This window comes from Otolemur garnettii, unplaced genomic scaffold (assembly GCF_000181295.1).
Source record: "Otolemur garnettii isolate 467f Iridium unplaced genomic scaffold, OtoGar3 scaffold00011, whole genome shotgun sequence".
In the NCBI taxonomy this organism is placed as follows: domain Eukaryota; kingdom Metazoa; phylum Chordata; class Mammalia; order Primates; family Galagidae; genus Otolemur; species Otolemur garnettii.
In genome coordinates, this window is record NW_003852406.1 from 28,693,757 (window position 1) to 28,718,909 (window position 25,153).

The 25,153-nt window shown below is 38.5% G+C and overlaps 1 protein-coding gene across 1 annotated transcript in view; it reads left to right on the plus strand.

The window, feature by feature from the left end:
* The window catches only part of SCAPER (S-phase cyclin A associated protein in the ER), a 444,723-nt gene that overhangs the window by 44,309 nt on the left and 375,261 nt on the right, over window positions 1–25,153 (plus strand). The window contains exons 4-5 of the mRNA XM_012801961.2: window positions 2,031–2,101; window positions 10,303–10,497. Coding sequence (XP_012657415.1) covers window positions 2,031–2,101; window positions 10,303–10,497 — 266 coding nt within the window. The remainder of the gene's footprint in view (window positions 1–2,030; window positions 2,102–10,302; window positions 10,498–25,153) is intronic.

A 25,153-nucleotide genomic window follows, 5' to 3' on the forward strand; every position in this document is an offset into this window, starting at 1 on the left:
ATTCTCTTGCCTCAGCCTCCCAAGTAGCTGGGACTATAGGGGCCTGCCACAACACCTGACCTTTTTTTTTGTTGTTGCAGCTGTTATTGTTTTAGCTGGCCCCAGCTGGGTTTGAACCTCCAGCCTGGGTGTGTGTGGCTGGCACCCTCCCTGCTGAATTTATCTTTTGAAATTCAACTTCTTACTAGCTAGTCTTTCCATAAGAAGCTCACTGCTACTTTATTTCTTTAATAGACATACATACCAACATTATTTACTACAAAATTAAAAATATAAACCATAAAAACGTTTTATGGTTACTGTGAATTATAAATATTTTTATATGGAATTTTATTTTCCCATTTTCTGTGGGTTATTCATAGTCTAAAGGTATTTTTATGAACATAATTTCTACTCAAAAAACTTAAAAGGAAAGAAAATGTAATAAATCATACATCTGTATGTAACCTGATTTTTCATATAAGTATATAAATAACTGACTAGTATAATTTTAAAGCTTTATTTGTGCTTATTGCAAAATAATGAAAATATAAGCACAGAGAATTAGAACTTTATAAATAGCTGTAATAATGATGACAAAGAAGGATGTTAATATTTATAGGTTTTCTTTCTTTCTTTTTTTTTTTTTTTTTGAGACAGAGTCTTACTTTCTCACCCTGGGTAGAGTGCTGTGGCATCCTAGCTCACAGCAACCTCAAATTCTTGGGCTCAAGTGATTCTCTTGCCTCAGCCTCCCAAGTAGCTGGGACTACAGGTGCCCACCACAATGCCCAGCTATTTTTAGAGAAGGGGTCTTGCTCTTCCTCAGGCTGGTCTAGAACCTGTGAACTCAGGCAATCCACCTGCCTCGGACTTCCAGAATGCTAGGATTACAGGCTTGAACCACTGCACTGGCCAACATTTATAAGTTTTAATAAGAATTATTTTATACTGTTAAAACTTTGCCACTTGTATGTTTCTTTCTTTTCCTAACAGCTTGTCTTTGCTTTATAGCTACAACGTATGCTCAAATGTTTCTGAGGGCAATAATTCCATTCTAAAAAAGTTTTCTCTTCTTTGTTTTATTTCTGTTTCTAAGCTGGTGTTTTTTATTTTTTTCTGGATAGTCCAGGAAACCTGCTGGTACATTGTTCCACACAGTAAAATGATGAATTAAGGGCTGGGCAGGGTAGGATAGAGTTTTCTGCCTTTATCTGTAGTAGAACAGTGGGAGAGTCCCACATACTTCAGATAAGTTGTTATTAGTTACGTATGTGTTACAGGCTCACTTCACTCATACTATTTTAGGGGACCTCGTCCCAAAATTATTTTGTGGAAAGGAAAATTATTTTTTATACATTATAGAATTTTATTCCTGTCTTGAATTATTGTTAAGGATAGCATATTTATAGGGGCTCCACCTAACAAATGCAAGCATTGTAACCTAATTGTTTGTACCTTCACATTAATCTGAAATTAAAAAAAAAAGATAGAGTGTTTACAAAATAGCCGTATCTGTCTTATCAAAAAGAACAAGTGAGTAAAATGTATCTGACTGCAAAAAGATGAAGGACTGAAAACTTCCCTTTTCAAAATGAGACCGTGTATTTTATAAATCAGATAAACTAATTTTTATTTATTGGGGTTTTATATGGTAAAAAATTGTTTTGTTTTTATTGTTGAAATAAAATTCAAATTTGAAGTTTTTCCAGACTTGTATGCAAGTTGAGGAGTACCAGTAACTTGACCTTGTTCTTAAATTGTTAGAGTATCTGACTTCTTTAAGAAGTTGATTTATTTCTGTTCTGAGCAAGCTGTTCAATAAAAGTGTCTAGGACTTTGGAAATTTGCTTTCTTTACATTAGTCCATATTGACCATGTACTGTTCTGTAACTATACTGTTCTGTGTTCTCTGAAGGAGATGATGTGTTAGTATGCCTGAGACATTTGTATAGTTTAGTTTTATACTATCTAATTGCCTGTAGTTCTGTTTTATAGTATCTGTTTGTCATTCTGTATATGTACTTATTTATTTATTTGTTGTCTTGAAGGAAAACCTAAATGTCAAACTGGTGGAAAATCTAAAAGGACGGTTCAAGGCACTCATAAAACTACTAAACAGGTATAGCATATACAACTTTTTACTTATTTACTTTTAATGTTAGTTCCTGAACATATTATAAATCATGAAAATGTAATTTTTTCAGGATTTTAATATTGTATGTTTTATATGAATGTAAAAATTTAATGTAACATTTTATATTTAATAAATGTATATATAGTAATCACCGTGTGCCTAGCTTGTACTGAATACAAATATTAACTTCTTTAGTACTCATAATTAACCTTTGATATAGCCATTATTATTATTATCACTTATAAAAATGAAGTTTTATTAGAAAAAGAAACTGAGGCAGAGAGAAGTTACATAACCAACTGGTGACACAATCAGGATTTGAACCCAGGCTGTCAGTATCCACATTTTATGTTCTTAACCTCTCTGCTACACATTTTTTTTTTTTTTTGGAGACAAAGCCTCAAGCTCTACCCTGGGTAGAGTGCTGTGGCATCACAGCTCACAGCAACCTCCAACTTCGGGGCTCAAGCACATCTCTTGCCTCAGCCTCCCAAGTAGCTGAGACCATAGGCACCCTTGCAGCTGTCATTGTTGTTTGGCGGGCCCAGGTTGGATTTGCACCCACCAGCTTGGGTGTATGTGGCTGGTGCCTTAGCCACCTGAGCCACAGGCACTGAGCCTCTGCTACACATTTTTGTGAATTGCTTTAAGATTTTCTTTCTTGGTGTAATGATGCCTTTAGTTTGTAGGATACTAACTCTGTATTGACTCTAAAAAGAGTTTAAATTGGCTCTCCTAAATTTTGGAGAACACAAGCCTACTTTATTATTATTATTATTTAAATTTTTATTTTAAACACTTTTGTAGAGGCAGAATCTCATTGTGTTGCCGAAGTTGGTTTCAAAGTCCTAGCCTCAAGTGAGCCTCCCAGCTTGGCCTCCCAAAGTGCTGGGATTATAGTCATGTGCCACTGTGTCCAGCCTACCTTATTTTTTGAGAGTATTTAGCATAATTATAGTTAGCTTTTTAATCTATAGTTATTTTCTCTAAAATTTTAACGTTATTTTAGTTTATTATTAAATATACTAGGATGTATTATATAAATCAAATCTTCATGTGAGGAAAACATGGACTTCTAATCAAGATACCATTGTGAGTTCATAAAGAATCTTCCCTCCCCAAACACAGAGGCATAAGTAATGAAATATTTTTTAAAAACCAAAAAATATAAAGGGTATTTAAAAAAATATGATAAACATCTCTGTGGATCGGAAAGAAAGCAAACATATATATTGACAGGTAAGTGGAATTAGAGACATGAGCTTAATGGACAGAAGCATCTAGAAAATCAGTTCATATGGGATAAGGGAGCTTAAATGCTCTGTTTGCAGTGAGGAAACATCTAAGCTTATGGTGGGAAAGCTTTGGCTCTGGGCTGGGAGACAATAAAAACTACAACCTGCTCAAAGTCCTTATTATGGGACTTTGGCCCATAATAGCTAACATCTGAGAGACAGCCAGGAGTGTCCCTTTGGTATAAGACTAGAGCTGCCATTTCCTTCCTCCTTCCCTCTCCCCACCCCCTCCCCTCCTTCTCCCCATCTCTTCTCCTCCCTCCCCTACCCCTCCCCTCTCTCTCCCTGCTCCTTCCCCTCCTTCTCTCCACCCCTTTCCCTTCCTCCCCTTTCTCTTCCCTTTTCTCTCTCTCTCTTCCATCCCCTCCCCTCTTCTCCCTTTCCTTTCCCTTGTCTTCCTTCCTTTTTTTTTTTTTTTTTTGCTTTTATTATTACCAGTAGAACCTCTGTAAGTTGAATACCCAAGGAACTATAATAAACTGGTCAGCATAAAGAGCTTCCATTGTGTATATATAGTGCACGTCCGGTCTAGGAAAATCAGGTCAACTTAAGGAGGTGGTCAATGTAGAAAGGTGGTCAGCTAAGGAGGTTCTTCTGTATTTTTAATTGGCACATAATAATTGTATATATTTATGGGGCATAGCATGATGTTTTGATGTATGTGCACAGTGTGTACTGATCTTGGGCAATTAATATATCCATTGCCTCAAACATTTATTCCTTCTTTGTGTTGGGAACATTTAAAATCTGCTCTTCTAGCTATTTGAAAATATATGGTAAGTTGTTAATTATAGCCATTCAACAGTGCTATGGAACACTAGAACTTGTTATTCTTGTCGAGCTGTAATTTTGTTATCTGTTAACAGTTACCAATAGTTAGGGACTGACCCCACTGAGATTGTTTTTTGTTTTTTTTTGAGACTCACAATGTCGTCCTTGGTAGAGTGCTATGGCATCACAGCTCACAGCAACCTCAAACTCTTAGGCTTAAGTGATTCTCTTGCCTCAGCCTTCCAAGTATCTGGGACTACAGGGACCCGTCACGACGCCTGGCTATTTTTTTGTTGCAGTCGTCATTGTTGTTTAGCTGGCCCAAGCAGGGTTTGAACCCGTCAGCCTCGTTGCATGTGGCTAGAGCCATAACCACTGTGCTGCAGGCGCTGAGCCAGATTTTTGTATTATATATTTGTTTATGTGGGGAGTGGTGGTTTCACCATTTATGACTTTTATCAGACTCTCACCCACCCATTTATGACAACTTTTGCATGTCAGTACTCTTGGATCAGCAGTTCTTGACATTTAGCAATAGAAATGAGTTCTGGTCCCTTTTCCAGGAAAAGTCAGCACTCTATGATTTTCTAAGTATTTTTCATGGTGAAGTTAGGGAGCAGTGTAGTTATGTTTGGTGAAGATCAAGGTATGTATGACTGACCATACAGAATATCTGATACTTCTGTAAATCCATTCATGGCAAGTGATAACTTTTTCTTACGATATAGACACATGTATGGCAGAGAGGCAACATAATTTGTCGGTAACTGAGATAGATGAACTGATAGTGTCAGATTTTGAAGGAAATGATGAGGACGTTTTTATGAGTTCAGATAATGAGCAAGAAGAATTCATAGAGGTGGAATGTGAAATTATACATTCTGAGGAAGAAAGTGAAGAGGAGGAAGAAGATGATGACGATGGACTAAAACAGTGGTTCTCAACCTTCCTGATGCCGCAACCATTTAATACAGTTCTTGTGGGTTGCAACCCACGAGTTGAGAAACGCTGGACTAGAAAAAATGCCAAATACAGAGCCCTAGAGAAGGACAGAGCCCTAGAGAAGGAGGTCGTGCCCAGTTGTAAGAAAAGAGCAGCCTGTGGCTCAGAGGACAGCACCATGAGGAATGACATGGAACTCACAGCCAATAAGGGTCAGGGAGATGACAGTCGGCTGAAGTGAGGACTCAACCAGGGCTGTAATCAGGGATAGAACCCAAAACTCCACTGAATACTTTCCAGCTGTTTATTGATAATGAAACTATGGATGTAATTATCAAATTTCAAATTGGTGAAAAAGTTATGTAAGGACATATTCATCCAAAATTCTGGTGATTTTGTAAAAGAAGAAATATTAGGACTAATTGGAATTCCTCTAACTTGCAGTGTATACTGACAATAAAGGCAATATCTGAGATCTTTTTCAGTGAGGAGGATTTTCCAGTTTACCATGCTGTTTTCAGAACATAGACTGTGACTCTACTGAAATGTCTACGTTTTGATGATGCTGCGACATGGGAAGCTTGCAGACAGCACGATGAGTTTGCTTCAGTTTGTGAGCTTGGGAATGTGGCTATAAATAAGCTCTCATTTTACTATAATCCTCATGAGTCTGTCACTGTCAGTGAGGAGTTGGTGTCTTTCCATAGGCATTGTCCTTTCAGACTTTACATACCAGCTAAACCTGGAAACTGTGGAGTTGCAGTGAATCTTTTTTGTGATTCTTTCTACAAACTACTATTTTGAGGATGGGGCTATATGCAGGGAAATCAGAGAACCTTCCAAGAAATTTTAATAATGGCTCTGAAATTGTAAAAAGACTGGTTGAGAACTATTATTTGGATATATCTGGAAGAAATATTGTCATGGACATAAAGTTTACCTCCATCATGCTGGCTTTAGACTGGCTACAAAGGAATATGACCACAGTTAGTACTGTTTGCAGTGATGAAAGGGATTTGCTTCTAGAACTCAGGCCAGCATCACTGAAAAACTCTTTATATGATACAGTAAGATTTGCCTTCCCTCCCTATGACGTTAGTAAGTTATATTCCAAAGTCAGGAAAGGTAGTTACAGTACTTTTTGCACACAGCATGAAGATACTGTGATAGACAACAAGCCTGATGTAATCCGCTTTTATGATGCTACTAAAGCAAGTGTGTCAAGTGCGTGGGAATGTACTCCTGTCTCTGAGTAACTCGGGGTTGGCTGTTGGTGCTTTTCTTCAGTGTCATTGACATTGCAGCGTATAATTCACATGTGAAGTTGCCGCTCATTCCAACTTCATTCACAGAAACAGTTGGGAAGAAAATACTTTGAAAGATTTGGCATGACAGCTCTGTGAAGAAAACAGAAGGTACACCCAAAATGCTCATGGTCTCTACAAAAACTATACAGTGGCAATGAGTCTTTGCAAACATGAGTGCAGCCAAGGACAGGGCACAGTCACAAGAGGATGGTTCAGACCAAACTGAAAGGAAGCATTATGAGACAAGCCGCAGACAGCTTACCAAGAAAAGGTCATTGCTACCTTTGTACCTGTGGGAGAGAAATATATGTATGAAGGCATGTGGTAAATGCAGCAAATATAGCTGTTGTAGCCACACATCAAAAGAAGACATTGTAATTAAAAGAACACGCAGAGAAGTAATCAAAGTGCTTTTAGTCCCTTGCACACTGATATGTAAAATCTATAGTTTTTTCTCAAAAATCATGTGGTACTGTTTATTCTGGGGTCAGTGACTGACCCCTGTTGGTGGTCATTGTGTACTGAGCTGACATTGGCATGTGACTGCTGTGCGGCCCGCATCCTCCTCCCGCCTGTCCTTTCCGGACTCTGCAGCCACTATTCTACTCTCTACTTGTACGAGATCAGCTGTTTCAGCTTCATACGTGAGTGAAACATGCCGTATTTATCTTTCTGTGCTTGGCTTACTTCTCTTAGCTTAATGCCCTCCAGGCGTCTCCATTCTGTTGCAAATGACATAATTTCATTCTTTTTATGGCTGAATAGTAGTCTGTAGAGTACATATATGAATCTATATACTACATATTTTTTATCCATTCATTTGTTGATGAACACTTACATGGAGTCCATACCCTGGCTATTGTGAATAGTGCCTACTAAACACGTAAGGGTGGGTATCTGTTCAGTATGCTGATTTCCTTTCCTTTGGATAAATACCCAATAATGGGATTGTGTGTAGTTTTTTTTTAGTTCTTTGAGGAACCTCCATATTATTCTTCATGATGGCTGCTCCCCTTTCTTTACATGCTCTCTAGCATTCGTTATTGCCTATCTCGTTGTAGCTTTGATTTGCATTTTCTTGATGATTAGTGATGCTCAGCATTTTTTCATATACTTGTTGGCCATTTGTATGTCTTTTTTTGAGAGATACTTGTTCAGTTCATTTTCCCATTATCATTATTATTATTATTATTATTTTAAGACAGAGTCTTAAGCTGTCACCCTGGGTAGAGTACCGTGGTGTCACAGCTAACAGCAATCTCAAACTCTTGTGCTTAAGTAATTCTCTTGCCTCAGCCTCCCAAGTAGCTGGGACTACAGGTGCCCGCCACGGCACCTGGCTATTTTGTTGTTGTTGTTGTTGCAGGTGTCATTGTTGTTTTAGCTGGCCGAGGCCGGATTCGAACCTGCCTATGTGGCTGGCGTCCTACCCACTGAGCCACGAGTGCTGCCCCATTTGCCCATTTTAAAATCAGGCTATTTGGCTTTTTGCTGTTGAGTCCCTTGTATATTCTGGACATTAATTCCATGTTGCATGAATAGTTGGCAGATATTTTCTCCCGTTCTGCTACTTGTCTCTTCACTTTGTTGGTTATTTTCTTTGTTGTGTGTTTTGAGGTCTTATCCATAAAACTTTTGTCCAGAACAATTCTTGAAGTGTTTCCCTTATGTTTTCTTCTAATAATTTTTTATTTTCAGGTCTAATATTTAATTCCTTATTATAGTTTAAGTTGATTTTTGTATATGGTGAATGTGGGGAACCAGTTTCATGGTTTTGCTTGTGAATGTCTAGTTTTTTTTTTTTTTTTGAGACAGAGCCTCAAGCTGTCCCCCTGGGCAGAGTGCCGTGGCATTACAGCTCACAGCAACCTCCACTCCTGGGCTCAAGCGAGTCTCCTGCCTCTGCCTCCCAAGTAGCTGGGACCACAGGCACCCGCCACAATGCCCGGCTATTTTTTGGTTGCAGCCGTCATTGTTGTTTAGTGGGTCGGGGCTGGGGATTCGAACCCGCCACCTTAGGTGTACGTGGCTGGCGCCTTAGCCGGTTGAGCTATAGGTGCCGAGCCGAATGTCTAGTTTGTTCACCACCATTGATGAGACTGTTCTTACTCCCATGGATGTTCTTGGCACCTTTGTAAAAAATCAATGGGCTGTAAATATGTGAATTTATTTCCAGGTTGTCTGTTCTGTTCCATTGGTCTTTGTGTCTGTTTTTTTTCCCCCAGTACCCTGCTGTTTCCCTAAAGGAAAGAATAGTTATAAAGCAAAAAGGAGAAGTTGGGAGATAAAATAGGCGATCATTAACTGTGGACGGTTATTGATAAAAGCAAACCCATTGGAAAACCTTAGAAATGAATATGTTGTCAAAGAAATTTTAAAAACTTGTATTAGTGCAATACATGAAGATTGAAAAAAAGACATTAGTGATATGAAGAATTTGTAAGTCAAAGATAATACTGAGGATTACTTTAGAACATAGCTCAGGGAACTGAAGAAATGGAAAATGTGAAAGAGAATTTAAGATTGAGAACTTACAGTGTATGTCTCCTAAGACTTCTGAAATTAAAGAATAAATACCAGGCATGTTGAAAATTTTCCTCACTTTCTGAGTACCTAAGAGCTTCAGAGCAGAAACTGTGGAGGTGAGTAGGATAAATACAAATAGATTCATGCCTGGATACATTCTAGAGAATCTGCATAATGTTCAGGAAAGAAGAAAACATTTATAATTACTGGAAATTAAGCAAAACAAAGACAGGTTAATATCAGGTTTGTTATCAACAGAAGAACAATGGAGCAATATTTTTAAAGTTACTCATCTAGACCCCTTAAGAGAAAGAGAGAGAGAGACAGACAGAGGCTTGCTTGCTTGCTTGTTGGCAGTGATGGCCTACTCTTATGAACCAAAGGTTGGCTATAAAAGATTTATGAAGTTTAGGACTCACTGTTATATTGAAGGCAATGGCTAAAACAAAACAGTGAGGCTATTAGCCTCTATTTCAGATGTTCTCCTCTCTAGGGCTCTTCTGTTAAAAAGAAAAAAAAGAATAATAAGGAAGAAAAAGAAAGAAAGAAACATGGGATTGTTTGTGGCTCTAACTATAGGAGTAGGTTAGTTAGGTTTTTTTTTTTTTTTAGTTGTTAGCAGCCATGTAGAGATAGTAATTCCTTTGTACTTCCAGTGAGAAGCTTCAGGTTTGTACTTTAAATTTAGGTTCTAATAATAGTAATCTGTATGCTCATGTTTTTGGTGGAATGATTCTGTGGTGTATCTCTAAAAATATGGATTATAATAAATCTATGTTTTCAGAGTCTGAGCAGCTGAAGAAAGAATGGGTCATGTAAACAATAAAGTTACTTTATTTGGTGAGTTTCTTCTGACTGTAGCTGGCGTTTGGTTTTGTTTTTTCAGTTTTCTAGTAAATTATTTCCTGTTTTCCTATTAGATTTTAATTTTAGAGGAAAAATAGTTATGATAAAATTAAGTAACTGAGCATAAGTATAGTATATGGCATTTCTAAATGAATATGTGCAAGCAATTAAGCAGTGTCGAAATTGCTGTATATTATTTGAGAATGTATATAAATGTGCCATACATGTGTTCTTATAAATCAGGAATAGCTTTAGTCCTTCTTTTTGCTGATGGTCTATTCACTGTTAAAGTTATCCTAAGTTTTAGTAAGACTTGTCTAAAATAAAAGCTGACTTTATGAATCTACCTCTTGCTCAAGGAGAGAAACTTGTTGTGATGAAGTGTAACATAAGAGAAAAGAATGTTTTAAGTAATGTACTGAAAAATGTACTTTACACAAAAATTTAATCAGTGGAATCCTTTTTTATTTATTTTTCATGTTTCATTTTATTTCACCAGAACACTGCAGACTGCAAAATAACATCATCTACAACTGGAGATAAACACTTTGATAAAAGTCCCACTAAAACAAGGCACCCTCGGAAGATTGACCTAAGAGCTCGATACTGGGCATTTCTTTTTGACAATCTTCGCCGAGCAGTAGATGAAATCTATGTAACTTGTGAATCAGATCAGAGTGTGGTAGAATGTAAGGTAAGATTTGCTTTGAGGCTCTGTAATCCATTTGAAGTCAAATTCTCCAATTTTTGCTACGTTTGATTTGAGTGTTATCTCACTTTGTCTAGTATTAATAGATTCTGTACGCTTTTCATCTATACACTAAAATCAGCATTATGCTTCAGATTTTCTTGATTTTGAAAAACACCTTTTTTTGTATTCCTAATTGTATGTTGTATATTCTTTGAAAGACCTGGTGGAAAGCTGTCTTGATGCATGGTCCTGGGCAAGGAATCAAAGGCTTGACTGCATAGACACGCACATGATTAGTTTTGAAGCCTTGGATTGCATCCTCCACTGGTACTGTAGGTGGCACTAGTGATATTTTCACATTCTTTGGTTTCATGTTTAATGTCTCTAATTGAACGTTGCTCACTTTCTGTTGAGATACTTATCACTCTCCTAATTCACTTTGGTCAGGGAAAAGTGAGATTGATAGCTAACCATAAACAATCCTGGGTGGGATTGGGATGTCATTGTAAGGTGTGTTTTCTAATTTTAGATAACCTTGTGTTTGTAATAGGATATTAAACAGACACAGAGTGTAGGCTGTCTCTAAAAATTCACTGAAAAGCCTGGCCTTTTAGTAAATATAAACTATGTACTATTTACTTTTTATTGAATAAAACTAGTTTGAGAAAAACCAGAGTGATGCATCTTCATAGAAATATTAAAGAGGTAACTTCTGGTTTTTTGGTGAATGTTGTTGAAAACCATGGAATTCACTTTTCAGCCTTGGAAACTTATGAAGGGTCAAAGAAAAGTAACACGTTGAGACAGCAGCTGTGTTTCCTTTTAAACTGAAACAGCCAGAATAGTTTTTAGACTAGCTTAAAAATAAGATTCATCAAAAACAGTTTTCGAAATGAACAGTAGTTGAAACTATTCAAACACGTATGGTTGTTATAATCAATAGTGTTACTGTCAGTATGTAAAATCTTTTAATGTTTTAAGGAATATATTTCTAAGTAAAAATCATTCCTTTGAGTACAAGTCAGCATGTTATGACAGAAAATACTACTAGACTTAGTTTTGGGTTATGTGGCTTCTCCTAGAGATCAGTCACATCAATTCTTTGGTGTCATGATTAAAAATAACAGAAGACTGATTGAAGAAATTGAATTTGTGAAATGTGTGCTTCTTTAGAGGAGTGAGATTGCTCAATTACAGTCACGTCTGTTTGTGCTGAGCAGACACTCTTACCTGTCTCTGATACCACTGTGTTTGAGGAAACTAGAAATGGCCATCAAAAAGTACGGCTTTTATTTCTGGTTCTTGTGAAAACTTGATGGTAGTAGAAATCTGCTTTATGAGTTGTAGATTAAAAGGATGGAGAACATTTTGACAACATGAGAGGAATAGAGATGTGTTCTCCGTTCTTTGAATTGTGCCAAGATGAAGGTTATGCTGAGAAATAAAATGTGGGCGTTCAATAGTTACTTTGGAAATATGTGCAGGGACTGAATGCTTCTAATCCTAGCCCAACAGACTTGTTGAAGTAGCCCATGCCATCTGGGCTTGTAGGGATTTCAGGGTAGTAGGCCTTGGAAAGAGTTCTCAGTGATCAAGTAAAGAGGACCCCAGTAGGTCTCAGGTTTATGTGAGGAAAGGAACACAGACATAAATGAAGACACTGGAGTTTTAGAGGTTTTCTGTGGGGATACTTGGCTAGATGAGTGTCTGCAAAACTTTGATGAAGTTGGGCAGAGGGAGCCAGGGAAAGCCTGTGCTTTGCCCAGAAAACCACACAAGCTACCTGTGCAGAAATCATCATCTATTGCAGAGGTGAGTAAAGACCACTGACCTCAGACTGAATCAGAGAAAGACCAGGGACATACCTCCTCCTGGCAGCACTTCCCTCTGTTGGAGATGGACTAGCTGATGACTGCAGGAGACCTATTACTAATGTTTGGCAAGCTCTTATAAGTAGAGTATTTTTCTGCTCCTATACCTGCCACTTATTGCAGAGGACAAAAGTTTGTGACGGTAGGTGAGGGGGAGGGGAAACTCAGGGGGGAATGGAAGTGAGACCCAGTGAGAATAGCCCTTCCCTACCATAGGCATCTGGTAGAGGCTATTTAATTCTTATTGTGCTAATGAGGCAGGTTATCCATAGATGGGCTTTAAAAGCTATGCTTTGATGATTAAATGTTATGAAAAATTTTGGAATGTCACTGGTCATACTTAGTAGGCTTAGGACTCAGTTGAGTAGTTATGCGGAAAGCATAAAATTAATTTATGTTTATATCTGAATGAGTTGAAACTTCTCAATTGAACATGTCAAGTAAGAATCAAAATGAGACGTGAAGAATTGCATTGAAAAGTATGACGTGCTATAAACAGAGAATACACTTTACAATTGGGAAAAATGAGAATGAGGGTCACAGAGAAAGAGGGATATGGGCCTAGGGACAAAGATGGAATAACAGTAGAGGTAGGATGAGACCAGGAGAATAATAATGTCCCCAAAGCCATGGAAGGGGTAGACGAATTACTGAGTCAAGATTGACTGCATTTGTGGGCGGCACCTGTGGCTCAGTGAGTAGGGTACTGGCCCCATATACTGAGGGTGGCAGGTTCAAACCTGGCCCTGGCCAAACTGCAACAACAAAAAGATAGCCAGGCATTGTGGCCCTGTAGTCCCAGCTTCTCAGGAGGCTGAGGCAAGAGAATTCCCTAAGCCCAAGAGCTGGAGGTTGCTGTGAGCTGTGATGCCACGGCACTCTGCAGAGGGTGACAAAGTGAGACTCTCTCTAAAAAAAAAAAAAGATTGACTGCATTTGAGAAAAAGCCTTTCTATCTGGTATTTAAGAGGAACAGATGGGATCAAAGTGGAAAGTTGTGGGAACAACTTGAAATTCCATCTAACTGTGTTTGCCTTGTTTATTTTTGAAAAGTAGGAGTTAAGTTGGGGATTTGAGGAGAATGAAAAAGATCTAAAATAACTAATAAAGAAGAGAAAGGCTGACTTATAGAAACCATAGCATTGCCTGGCAGCTTTGAAGGTCATAGTTGAGAAATACTTTTCTTTCTTGAGTCTTCAGTTTTTCTTATTAACTTCTTCTTTCATTAGCATTACATTAGTTAATTTTCACATAAATTAACTGTTCACATAAGGCAGCTTTCATTAGCATTACATTAGTTAATTTTATTATTAACTTCTTCTTTCATTAGCATTTAACATGTTTATTTCTCTTTCATCCTGAAAGCAAAACAAAACAAAAAACCCAAATAACCACAAACCCCCAAATCCTTTCTCTGCTTAACCTTTACTCCTCCATCCCCCGAGTTTTCTTCATCCCTTCCTAGCCAGGTTTCTTAGAGGAATTTCTTATACTTGCTGTCTCTACTTTCTTTTCTTCCCTGTACTCATTATTCCTTTCCGCCCTGGTTTATATCCTGGAAGAGCTTCTACTGAACTCTTGGGAAGGGGTCACCTTTGTCTTGTTAAGCCCAGTGGATGTTTTTCAGTCCCTTTGATGACCTCTGAGCAGCATTCCACGCCGTGGACCAGTCTTTCTTACAGCTCGCTCTCCTTTGGTGTTCATGGAATCCCTCTGTTAATTTTTCTCTCCTTTTGTTGGCTGTAACTTCTGCATCCCCTTCATTGACTTTTTCTTCTGCAATGTAGGGCACATTTTAGGCCACCTTCTTTTCTATTTTATACTTTCTGCAGTTTTCTCCACGCGGTGGCTTAATTTACCATCCATTTGCTAATGATTCTTAAATTTATAACTCTAGCCCACACATACACTCTCTTCTGGGTTTCAGACTTGTATGTCTAGTTTGTGTAGTTGACGTCTCCTTGATGGTATCTTGCAACGTTTTAAACTGACATATAAAAAACTAAGTTCGTGATCTCTTTTTCCCACCTCAAACCTGGAAATGTATTTTTCTTCTCTGAATGGCACCCCCATATCCATGCTTGAAACTTGGCTCCTCCTTTCACCTCATGAAGCCATTGTCTAATGAATTAACTCCTTTCAGAACTACTTCCTAAATCTTTCTGGTTCATTTGCTTTTCTCATTCTCCATTGAGTACTAGTCCAAGCTACTATTATAAAATGTTTGGATTAAAACCGAAGGCTTCCAACTAATACAACCTTTTTGGAAAGGAAGTATGGAGAACCGTCAAAGAACTCAAGCTAGACCTCATTTGATCCTACAATCCCATTACTGTGCATCTACCCAGAAAGAAAAAAATCCTTTTATCATAAAGACACTTGCACAAGACTATTTATTGCAGCTCAATTTATAATCGCCAAAATGCGGAAACAGCCTAAATGCCCACCAACCCAGGAATGGATTAATAAGCTGTGGTATATGTATACCATGGAATACTAGTCAGCCATTAAAAAAATGGAGACTTTACAGCCTTTGTATTAACCTGGATGGAAGTGGAACACATTATTCTTAGTAAAGCATCATAAGAATGGAGAAGCATGAATCCTATGTACTCAGTTTTGAAATGAGGACAATTAATGACACAGTGGGGGTAGGGGAAGAGGAGAGCATAGAGAGAAAGAAGGAGGGAGGGGTGGGGAAAGGAAGAGCAGAGAGAGGGAAGGAGGGAGGGGGTGGGGTCTTGGTGTGTGACACAGCTTTTGGGGGCAAGACATGATTGTAAGAGGGACTTTACCTAACAAATGCAATCAGTGTAACCTGGTTTCTTGTGCCCTCAATGAATCCCCCAACAATAAAATATAAAAACAAAAACAAAAAACTGAAGGCTTCCAGTGGGAACCCTGCATCCTTCCAATTCATTCTCTATTCTCTATTCTACAGGCAGAATGACATTTTAAAAATCACTAATCTAACCTTTGTAGCTCTTCAAAACCTTCCCTTTACTCTGAGTATCAAAATTCTGAATATGGCTCTTAGATCTTGAGTGGCTTGACCCATACATAGCTTATTTCAAATTATTTTTCTCTCTTCCCTCACCTCATTTAAATCAACTGTCTCTATTCAAACATACCATGTGCTGGCATGCTTCTAGTCCTTTCCGTGTTTTAATTTTTCTGCCCAGAACACTCTTTTCTTCTTGCCCAGCACCATCTCACCTCCCTCATTCCTTTTATTGAACTCCTATTTATAGTTTAGACTCTAGATTAAGTGTCATTTTTAGGGGGGAGCCTAACTACAAAGTCTGTCCAAAAAGCATCCAGCCATTTTTAAAATAAGGAGGACCGTTTGCATGACATCAAGGAGAGTGGACTGGGATGCACATGCGGAACAATGATGACTTCACTGTACTAGTCGGGGGCACTGGGTGCCATTGATAGAGCATGTGTGCTGTGTGGCCTTCACATTGAAAATGACTGAGCCAGGAGAGCAACAAATCCACATCAACTCTGTGGAAATGATCTGGATGATTTTAAAGGCTTTCAGGGATGATGCAGTGAGTGCAGTTCAAATAAAAAGCATGGCACAAACATTTCAAAGATGGTGGATCATCATTCTATGTGTCTTTTTGTTTTTAATAAGCTGAAAGAAGTTTTGGGTTAAAAAAAAAAAGATGGGGGAGAATCTGTTGAAAGAGATCCATGTTTTGGAAGGCCTGTAACAAGCAGAGCACCTGAGAGTGCTGAGCGTTTATGGATTAGGTTATGGGAGGCTGGAGAACCGTGGGAGCCCATGAGGTGTCTGCTTTGAAGGGGACCAAGGCCGTCATTGTCCTCATACACATACAGTGTTTCTTGTATCTTCTTTAGTAGATGTCTCAGTTTTTCGTATTACATGGTTGGATGCTTTCCGGGCAGACCTCGTATACAGGCAGTCCCAGAGTTACAAATCAGACTTACCTACAACTCCCACTTGTGAATGGAGGCTAGTATAGTAAGACCTTGAGTTACAAACCTCTGACTGACATATGACTTACACACATGAACGGACAGTGTTACAGGTAAATGTACTGTCCAACTTATGTACAAATTCACCTTAGCAAACTTACAGAACCTAATTCTTTTGTAACCTGGGAACTGCCTGTGATATGCTCTCATGATATATATTTTCCTTAGAAACATTACAGAAAAAAAAAACATTACTGTTGACATTAAATAATTCAATACTTAATTGTTTAAAATCTGTCTCTTTTGTTAGATGCTGAGCTCCATCAGGACTGAATTCGTATTGTCTTGTTACCCCTCCATATTCAGTTCTTCTGGAAATGGAATGTAGTAAATGCTCCACAAATATTAATGCCTATTGAATGGCTGTGTAAAGCCACGAGACGGCATACCCAGTTGTAGTGACACCAGTCTTTGCAATTATGTGATTCCTCCCTTCTTCAGTAAATGTCTCTTCTTTTTTGACTGCAGAGTTCCTGACCATTCACTTTTTGCATTGATTTTTCCACTCACAAACCCCTTCTCTCTTTCTTCGTATCTATACATTACCTGTTTCCTTTTTTGCTATCACAGTCTATTTATTATTTTACATGGATCATGACTTCTTTTGTTTTTTTTTTTTTTTTTTTGAGACAGAGCCTCAAGCTATCCTCCTGGGTAGAGTGCCATGGCATTACAGCTCACAGCAACCTCCAACTCCTGGCTCCAGCTGAGTCTCCTGCCTCCGCCTCCCAAGTAGCTGGGACCACAGGCGCCTGCCACAACGCCCGGCTATTTTTTGGTTGCAGCCGTCATTGTTGTTTGGCGGGTCCGGGCTGGGGATTCGAACCCGCCACCTTAGGTGTACGTGGCTGGCGCCTTAGCCCGTTGAGCTATAGGCGCCGAGCCCATGACTTCTTTTGTATACCAGCACGTGTGCATCGTGGTGTTATTGTTGAAGGCTTCCGTCCCATTGTAACCACACGTTACTGAGCCATACTTCAGTGTTTCTCATTTACTCATTTTCAAAGAAAGCTAGAATGAAAATATTTTCATGCTCACACTGTAATAATTCCTGATGATATGCCCCGAAAGATGCACAATCAGGAGTAGTGGTTTGTTTTGCTAAGGTTTCTGACACTTAGGGTGAGTGACCAGGCAGAGCTGAGCACACTAGGCACCAGTGAATTTCCCCCAGGATGGGGTAGGAGGGGCCTTGTTTCAGGTAAGGGAAGCTCTGCCTTTTTAAGACCTTTTGCTCTCTGGTGTACTATCTTCTTGTTCTTTTGTGTATGTTCCCTCTAGTTTTTTCCTTTTTATGGTCCTACTTAAAGACAATCTTCCTAAAGTATAGTCTGATCATATTACTCACCTGCTGTAAAACTTTTATTGGTTCTATCTCCATAGCCTTCTGAATCCAGAACACTCATCATTTCGACTTTTAAAACGTCCTACTATAAGGTCTTAGTTGACTTTTCTGGGCTTGTTATAAGCTTCCTGTGTAGTCATTACAGAAGAGTTTCGAAAGCCAAGCCCTCAGGATCCAAACCCCAGTTCTGGTACTGCCTTAGAATTTGGGAAGTATAACTGGGCTCCTGGTAATCCCAGCTGCTTGGGAGGCTGAAGTAGGAGGATCACTTGAGCCTAGGAGTTTGAGGTTGCTATAAGCTATGATGCTACAGTGCTCTACCCAGGGTGATAGAGTGAGACTATTAAAAAAAAAATGCCACCTATTTCTTTTTTTTCAAGAATTCATTTGGTGCCTAATTGCACTTTGGGTACCTTGTGGCTATCCGCTATACCTTTCTCCCCATTTCATTTTTAGGTATGAATTTTGGATGGTATCTCAAGAGATATATGTAAATCTAGATGTTATTATCCTAAGGATTGAAATATATTTATGTTGAGATTAGGGAACTGTGGATCAGAGGAATCTGTCATTTTGGTTTCCTGAAAACTTGCTTTTGATTTGCATTTTCTGTTATTATGGGGAAAACTATTTAGGATTTCTAACAAACACCATTTTTTTTGGCATGGCCATGTTGTAACATCTGTTTCTAGAGTGTATGCGCTTTGTCCTGTTGATGGGATATGTATTTTAGGGACTAAGAGGCTTCTGACAAATAAGGGAAAAAATAGATACAATGATTGAAAAAAATTTAAATGAGATCCTTTTTATACAGTCTCTAGATTAATATTTTTTTTTCTTTGCAGTTTTTGGCTGGGACGGGTTTGAACCCGCCACCTCCGGTATATGGTGCCGGTGCCCTACCCCTTTGAGCCACAGGCACAACCCTAGATTAGTATTTTTAACCTGTAGACTTGTGTGTGTGTGAATAATCTGGCAAAATTGCAGAATTATTTTGTTCATGTATATTATTTTGAGTAGAGGTTCTATAATGTTTATCACATTCTTAAAGATGATTGTGACCTGAAAAAGATAAACCACAGATCCTGGTTTAACCTCTATTCCAAAGCCCTCCTGTCTTAACGTGCATGAGAAAGGATCATGGAGGAGTGATGATAAAGAGTTGGAAATTTAACTTCCTCCCTGAAAAGTTAGAAAGGGCTATGGCTGACAGCCATGCCAGAGAGGGCTTAGTGAGCCACGTCCTGTCAAGGTGGTGATGGCCACTAGAAATGCGTCTGCTTTTGTCTTCTCTGTTGTTTTTATGAGGCTTCACTCAATGGTGTCAGTAATCTGGTCACCATTCTTGGTTGTGGGAAGGTGTCAGACCTCTAGGTCCTCATTCTCTTTCTAACTATGTTTATGGCTTCAGCCTGTGTGGCGATTGCCTCATCTTGAATCCTGTTCACCTGTACAGCAACTTCCATGAACCCTCTTAGGGGTTTCCTCCATCGCTATTGCCTACTCTTCTGAGTCTTCCAGCAGGTCTCAACTCCTGAGTTGTAGCTCAGGTATAAGCCCCTTTTGACTCTTGCCACAATTGACCTAGGTACCTTTTCTCTTTCTGTTTCCCATAAAACATTAATTATATTACATAAAGTAGGATAGGAGAATAAAACAAGGCAAAAGATTAAAAAAGTAAATATGAATTCATAATATTAACTGAGAAACATGAATTTATAATGTTTACTGAGTAACAAATTCTGATGTTTGGGTGAAAACCATATAAAAGAGATTTACAAGTGCCCTGTGGGCAAGTCAAGGAGTTTGAGCTGGTATTCTTTTTTTTTTTTTTTTTTTTTTTTTGAGACAGAGCCTCAAGCTATCCCCCTGGGTAGAGTGCCGTGGCTTCACAGCTCACAGCAACCTCCAACTCCTGAGCTCAAGCGAGTCTCCTGCCTCTGCCTCCCAAGTAGCTGGGACCACAGGCGCCCGCCACAACGCCCAGCTATTTTTTGGTTGCAGCCATTATTGTTGTTTGGCGGGCCTGGGCTGGATTTGAACCCGCCACCTTAGGTGTATGTGGCTGGCACCTTAGCCACTTGAGCCACAGGTGCCGAGCCTTGAGCTGGTATTCTTGGGGAACAGAAAGAGGTAGAAGTCTTTAGGAAGTGGATTTTCAGGGTGGCACCTGTGGCTTAAGGAGTAGGGTGCCAGCCTCACCCCAGTCAGAAACTGCAAGAAAAAAGAAAAAATTGGGAGTGGATTTTCAAAAAGAATTGCACCCAGAAATACCCAGGGACATTGCCCAATGTTCATAGGCAAGAGGCTTTTTAATTTTTGCTTTAGTAGAGGATGAGACAAACAATTGAGATGGGTCACGGAGTTGCCCCACACTCTCCCCTTTGTGCACTGTTTTCTTCAGTATTTAATAGAGACCTAATGATGTAAGTGATGCTTTGCAAAGGTAAACCATGAAGATATCCTACCACTGAGATTGGATTACAAAGTGCATTGGTTATAATGATTATATCAGTAATAATAATTAACTCTCATGCTGCTCATTTGTGCAGTTCTCTGAGTTGTGTGTACTGATGTCTCCGGCAAACAATCTCTTAAGCTATTCTTTCAGTTTAGTTGGAATGTTGAAATCACAGGATTAAGGTCTTTATATTGGTTTGCCATCAATTTTCATTCAAGTGTTAGTGCAGATATGACTTAAGAAGCATAATTTACTTATGCTTATAAATATATCAGATATCCTCCAATAAGATAATAATTAAGTAGGTGAAATCGAGCAATTTGAGTTTAAAGATGTAATACTTCCTGGCCATGTACGAGTGGGGCAGTGTTGATGGTAATGCATTTGTTTGCAGATTCATGTTACCTTCTGCAGTATTCGTTCTTAAGGAGTATTTACATATAAATTTAGTCATAATTTGTTTATTGTATAGAACAATTTGGTCGTTTGTGTTTTTAGTAAAATTGGGAGCATCCGCGAAGACCATGTTATTGGCTCTTTTTGTTTCTGCTAAATTGCTGGGTACCTGTAGTAAAAACATAATAAATGGGTCTTAAAAATCTACTTTGTGGTACTCTGTTAAAAATTTAAGAACCCCCCAAAATAATATGGCATAGTATTGCTAGAATCTTTCCTTGGTAATTAGTTTATTTGTTCTATGTCATTTTTATCATTAGCTCTGGCTGCAATGATTTTTTTTTGGTAGGGACTGAGTCTCACTTTATCACCCTTGGTAGGTGCCGTGGCGTCACACAGCTCATAGTAACCTCCAACTCCTGGGCTTAGGTGATTCTCCTGCCTCAGCCTCCCGAGTAGCTGGGACTACAGGCGCCACAGTGCCCAGCTATTTTTCTTTTTGTAGCAGTTTGGCCGGGGCCGGGTTTGAACCTGCCATCCTCGGTTTGTAGGTCTGGCACCCTACTCACTGAGCCACAGGCGCTGCCCTACAATGATTTTTTATTAGTGATGTTTTTGTTTTAAAATTATTTGCCTCATATGGGACCTTTTTAATAGTTATAGGATTAAGAAAAACTTTTAAAACTTGTACTTAGTGTAATAGCTACACTAATGCTGACCCTGCAGTCACAATAGAGTAAAACTTGGTGTAGGATTTATCATGAAATTATGTAAGGGAGTTGAGTCTTTGAAGTAACAAAAGGATGAATTTTATAAGGATCTTGGGAGATAGAGAAGTTCCCATAAAAGGTACAATTCTTGTTTCCTGTTTGTAATTAGAGAGTTTTTCTTTTTAAAACCTTTCATTAAAAAAATTAGATAAATAGAAATAAACGTACTACAATTTAGGTTTGTCAGAAAAAAGAATGATTAACATGCATGTGATTGGTAATAAAAACAAAAAAGAAGCAGAATGTTAAGCAGAATCATAAATTACAAGATCTGAATGTGATCTTAGAAATCACAGAATCCAGCCCTCTTATTTTATTGCTGGGAAACTCCAAAGCTAAGTGACATGCTTGACATTATGTGATGCATTAGCAGCAGAGAGAAGGACTAGGACTCAAGTGCACTATCTTCCATTCAGCAACATGTATTAAATATTTATTACAACATGCACTGTTTTGGGTGCTGTTTATGAACCTGAAAAAGGTATAACAAAAATGCTTTAGATCAAACATATCATGTTAATCTGAATGCCAAAGGTTTTTTGTTTTCCCCCTTAAATTTAAAGGCTTTCTTTTAGGAGAGAACATCGATACTGTTCCCTTTGTGGGTTTTATCTTGGATTAGTTACACTTTTTATTGAGAGAGTGTATTTCTTTTCTTTTCTTTTTTTTTTTTTTTTTTTTGAGACAGAGTCTCATTTTGTCGTCCTTGGTAGAGTACCTAGTAATTTAGACTGTCGTGGTGTCATAGCTGACAAACAACCTCAAACTCCAAGGCTCACGCAGTTATCTTACCTCATAGCTGGGACTACAGGTGCCCCCCATAAAGCCCAGCTAGTTTTAGAGATGTGGCTTACTCTGGTTCAGGCTGGTCTGGAATTTGTGAGCTCTATAATCCACAGGCCTTGGCCCCCTAGAGTGCTAGGATTATAGGTGTGCACCATCACGCTGGCCTGAGAGTGTATTTCTTTAATTTTTAAAATTACTTTTTACCGTTAGCTTGAACTGATAGAAATTTACCAGATAATGACTGCAACATGGAAAAGAGATTTGGTGCCCAGATCTTTAGGTGTCATAGCAAAGGTTATAACTCTGTTATATATTGTTATTGGGGGTGGCTTTTTTTTTTTTTTAAGGACAGAGTCTCACTGTGTCACTCTGGCTAGAGTGCCGTGGCATCAGCCTAGCTCACAGCAACCTCAAACTCCTGTGCTCAAGCAATCCTCTTGCCTTAGCCTCCTGAGTAGTTGAGACTACAGGTATCCTCCACAATGCCTGGCTATTTTTTTCTGTTAATAGTACAGACAGGGTCTCGCTCTTGCTAAGGCTGATCTTGAACTCCTGAGCTCAAACAATCCTCCTGCCTCAGCCTCCCACAGTGCTAGGATTACAGGTGTAAACAACTGTACCTGGCCTATTCTGGGTTATTAAAATGATTTGAGATTTGATTGCTGTGGAGAAAAGATAATCAGTTTACATCTTTGAAGTAAGTTTTGCTCCTTCATGTATGGTGCCTCAATGAAGGTAACAATTTTAAGAAAATTTGTTGTTTTTTTTTTTGATCAATGTCTTAGAAAGTGGGATGTACTATTACAAATATATATGGCTTGAAGGAGAAAGGCCTTTTATTTGTATAGCATTTTTGAGCTTTGAATGTGTGTTGATATTAGTCGTTACACTTGATAATGCTCATAGGAGGAGAGGAGACTTGCGACTGTAGGATCATAGAAGAATTTATGCATATAGTATTTGTGCTGGTCCTTGAAGGTGAATAGGAGATACATAGGATTGTTTCCTATTGGTGCTATAGTTATAGCTTATAGTTATTCCAGTTCCTCTAAGCTAGTTGTATGATTTTGGAAAAAAAATAACCACCAGGCAGGGCACAGTGGCTCATGCTTGTAATCCTAACACTCTGGGAGGCTGAGGCAGGGGTGGATTGCTTGAGCTCACAGGTTCAAGACCAGCCTGAGCAAGTGGGAGACCTCGTCTCTAAAAAATAGCCAGCCATTGTGGCAGGCACCTGTAGTCCCAGCTACTTGGGAGGCTGAGACAGGAGAATAGCTTGAGCCCAAGAGTTTGAGGTTGCAGTGAGCTAGGATACCAGGGCACTCTACCAAGGGCACAAAGCAAGACTCTGACTCAAAAAACAAACAAAAAACAACCCACCAAATCTCATTCATGCAGGTGTCTATGGGGAATGTGAATTTGAGAATGTTGATTTTGAGCCTTATAACTTAGCATCTTTGTCAACTTACTCTTTCGTATGGCCTTAGGTGTCTTATTTTTCTTAGTGTAAAATACCAAGGGAGAAAAGCGTCTAGGAAAGGCAGTTTGCACGTGAGTTGAGATAAAAATTAGTTAGCAATTGCAGTAAAATATTTGTGTCACTATTAACCAAACTATAAATTTTATTTACTCACAGACATGCTGGTAAGGATTAAATTATAAAAGAGAATGACCTTTTTAAAAGCAGGTTTTCATTGACCAGTTTTGGTTGGTGAATACATTACGTATTATTTTCCCAGGTAGATTTTATTGAAAATTTAGGAGAGGTGTTTAAAAGAAATGAGTGATTGAAGATTAAAAATGATTTTGAATGATATTGTTAGTTGGACAGTTTTGAAAATGGTTTACTTGACATTTTGCTTTTAGATCATTTCCCTGTTGAACTCTTTATTCCAGTAGTAGGTAAGGTGTTCTTGTATTCTTAAAAAATGGTGATTTTTAAAACTTGTTTGCATGTTGGTAAAACTCATTTTTTCATAAAAGTTTTCTTGTGTCACTGCTGCCTTGTGTGCTGTGTGTTTCTAGCCCTTCATCACAACAGAGTACTCCACTGTGTTCATTGCTGTAGCTGAACTGGAGGGCATTATTGATGTCTTGGGCCTGAGGGCCTGTGCACTAGGATTGTGTGTCAGGAGGACAAAGGGATGGCGCCAACCTTCCTGCTCTGTGCGCCAGTAACTAGAATTAATTACAAACCAATCGAATCTGTTGCAGCCAATTGGTAAACTAATTGGTAATTTTAGCTGCATATCTGTATAGAGTTATCTGAATGCCTATAACATTACTTTCAGGGCCACTTTTGTTCTGTTTTATCCTGCTTGACAAAATGGCCTTCATAGCTTTAGGGAGAAAGACGTGCATCAGTGACTATGAGATTGCTCTCACTGCTTGTCTTGTTTGTGTTGACTTGTTCCTAAAACATGACTCAGATTACAGTTTCGTGGTACCACTCTGATCACCTTTGTTAACGTTGACCTAAACATTCCGTAAAATAGGCTGTTTAAGCCACCAACTGTACCTTCTCTTTGCCAACTACTATCAAGAAATATAACTGCTTATAATCTTGCCTTTAGAGTTTCTTTTTAGCAAAAAAAGAAATCAGGAGAAAACTTCTGAAATAAATTATTCTGAATTAAATCTTTATACCCTAATGTAGGTGATTTAAGTTGGATGAATTTAATTAAAGATTTTGTGTTGTATTAGTAGAATTGAGCAAAGGAAGCCAAGTAAATTTTTTGATTTGTCCTTTTCCTGATTGTAGAAGACTTTTATTACCAGTGATTTGGCACTAAGGATTACCTTTGAAAGGAAATAAACAGTGCTTCTTTATTCAAAAGAATCTTTTAAAGTAGAATGTAACTTTTATGGCTAAAGTAAGGGTAGTACTCTATTTTATTTGTGAATAATTTAGCATATGTTTATTTTTAGCCTTGGATCTGATTTCCAAGGAGTACCTATATTGTTAAAGACACTTAGAATTGAAAAGTATTTTGAGGTTTTTGAGTGGTACTAAAAGTTGATCTAA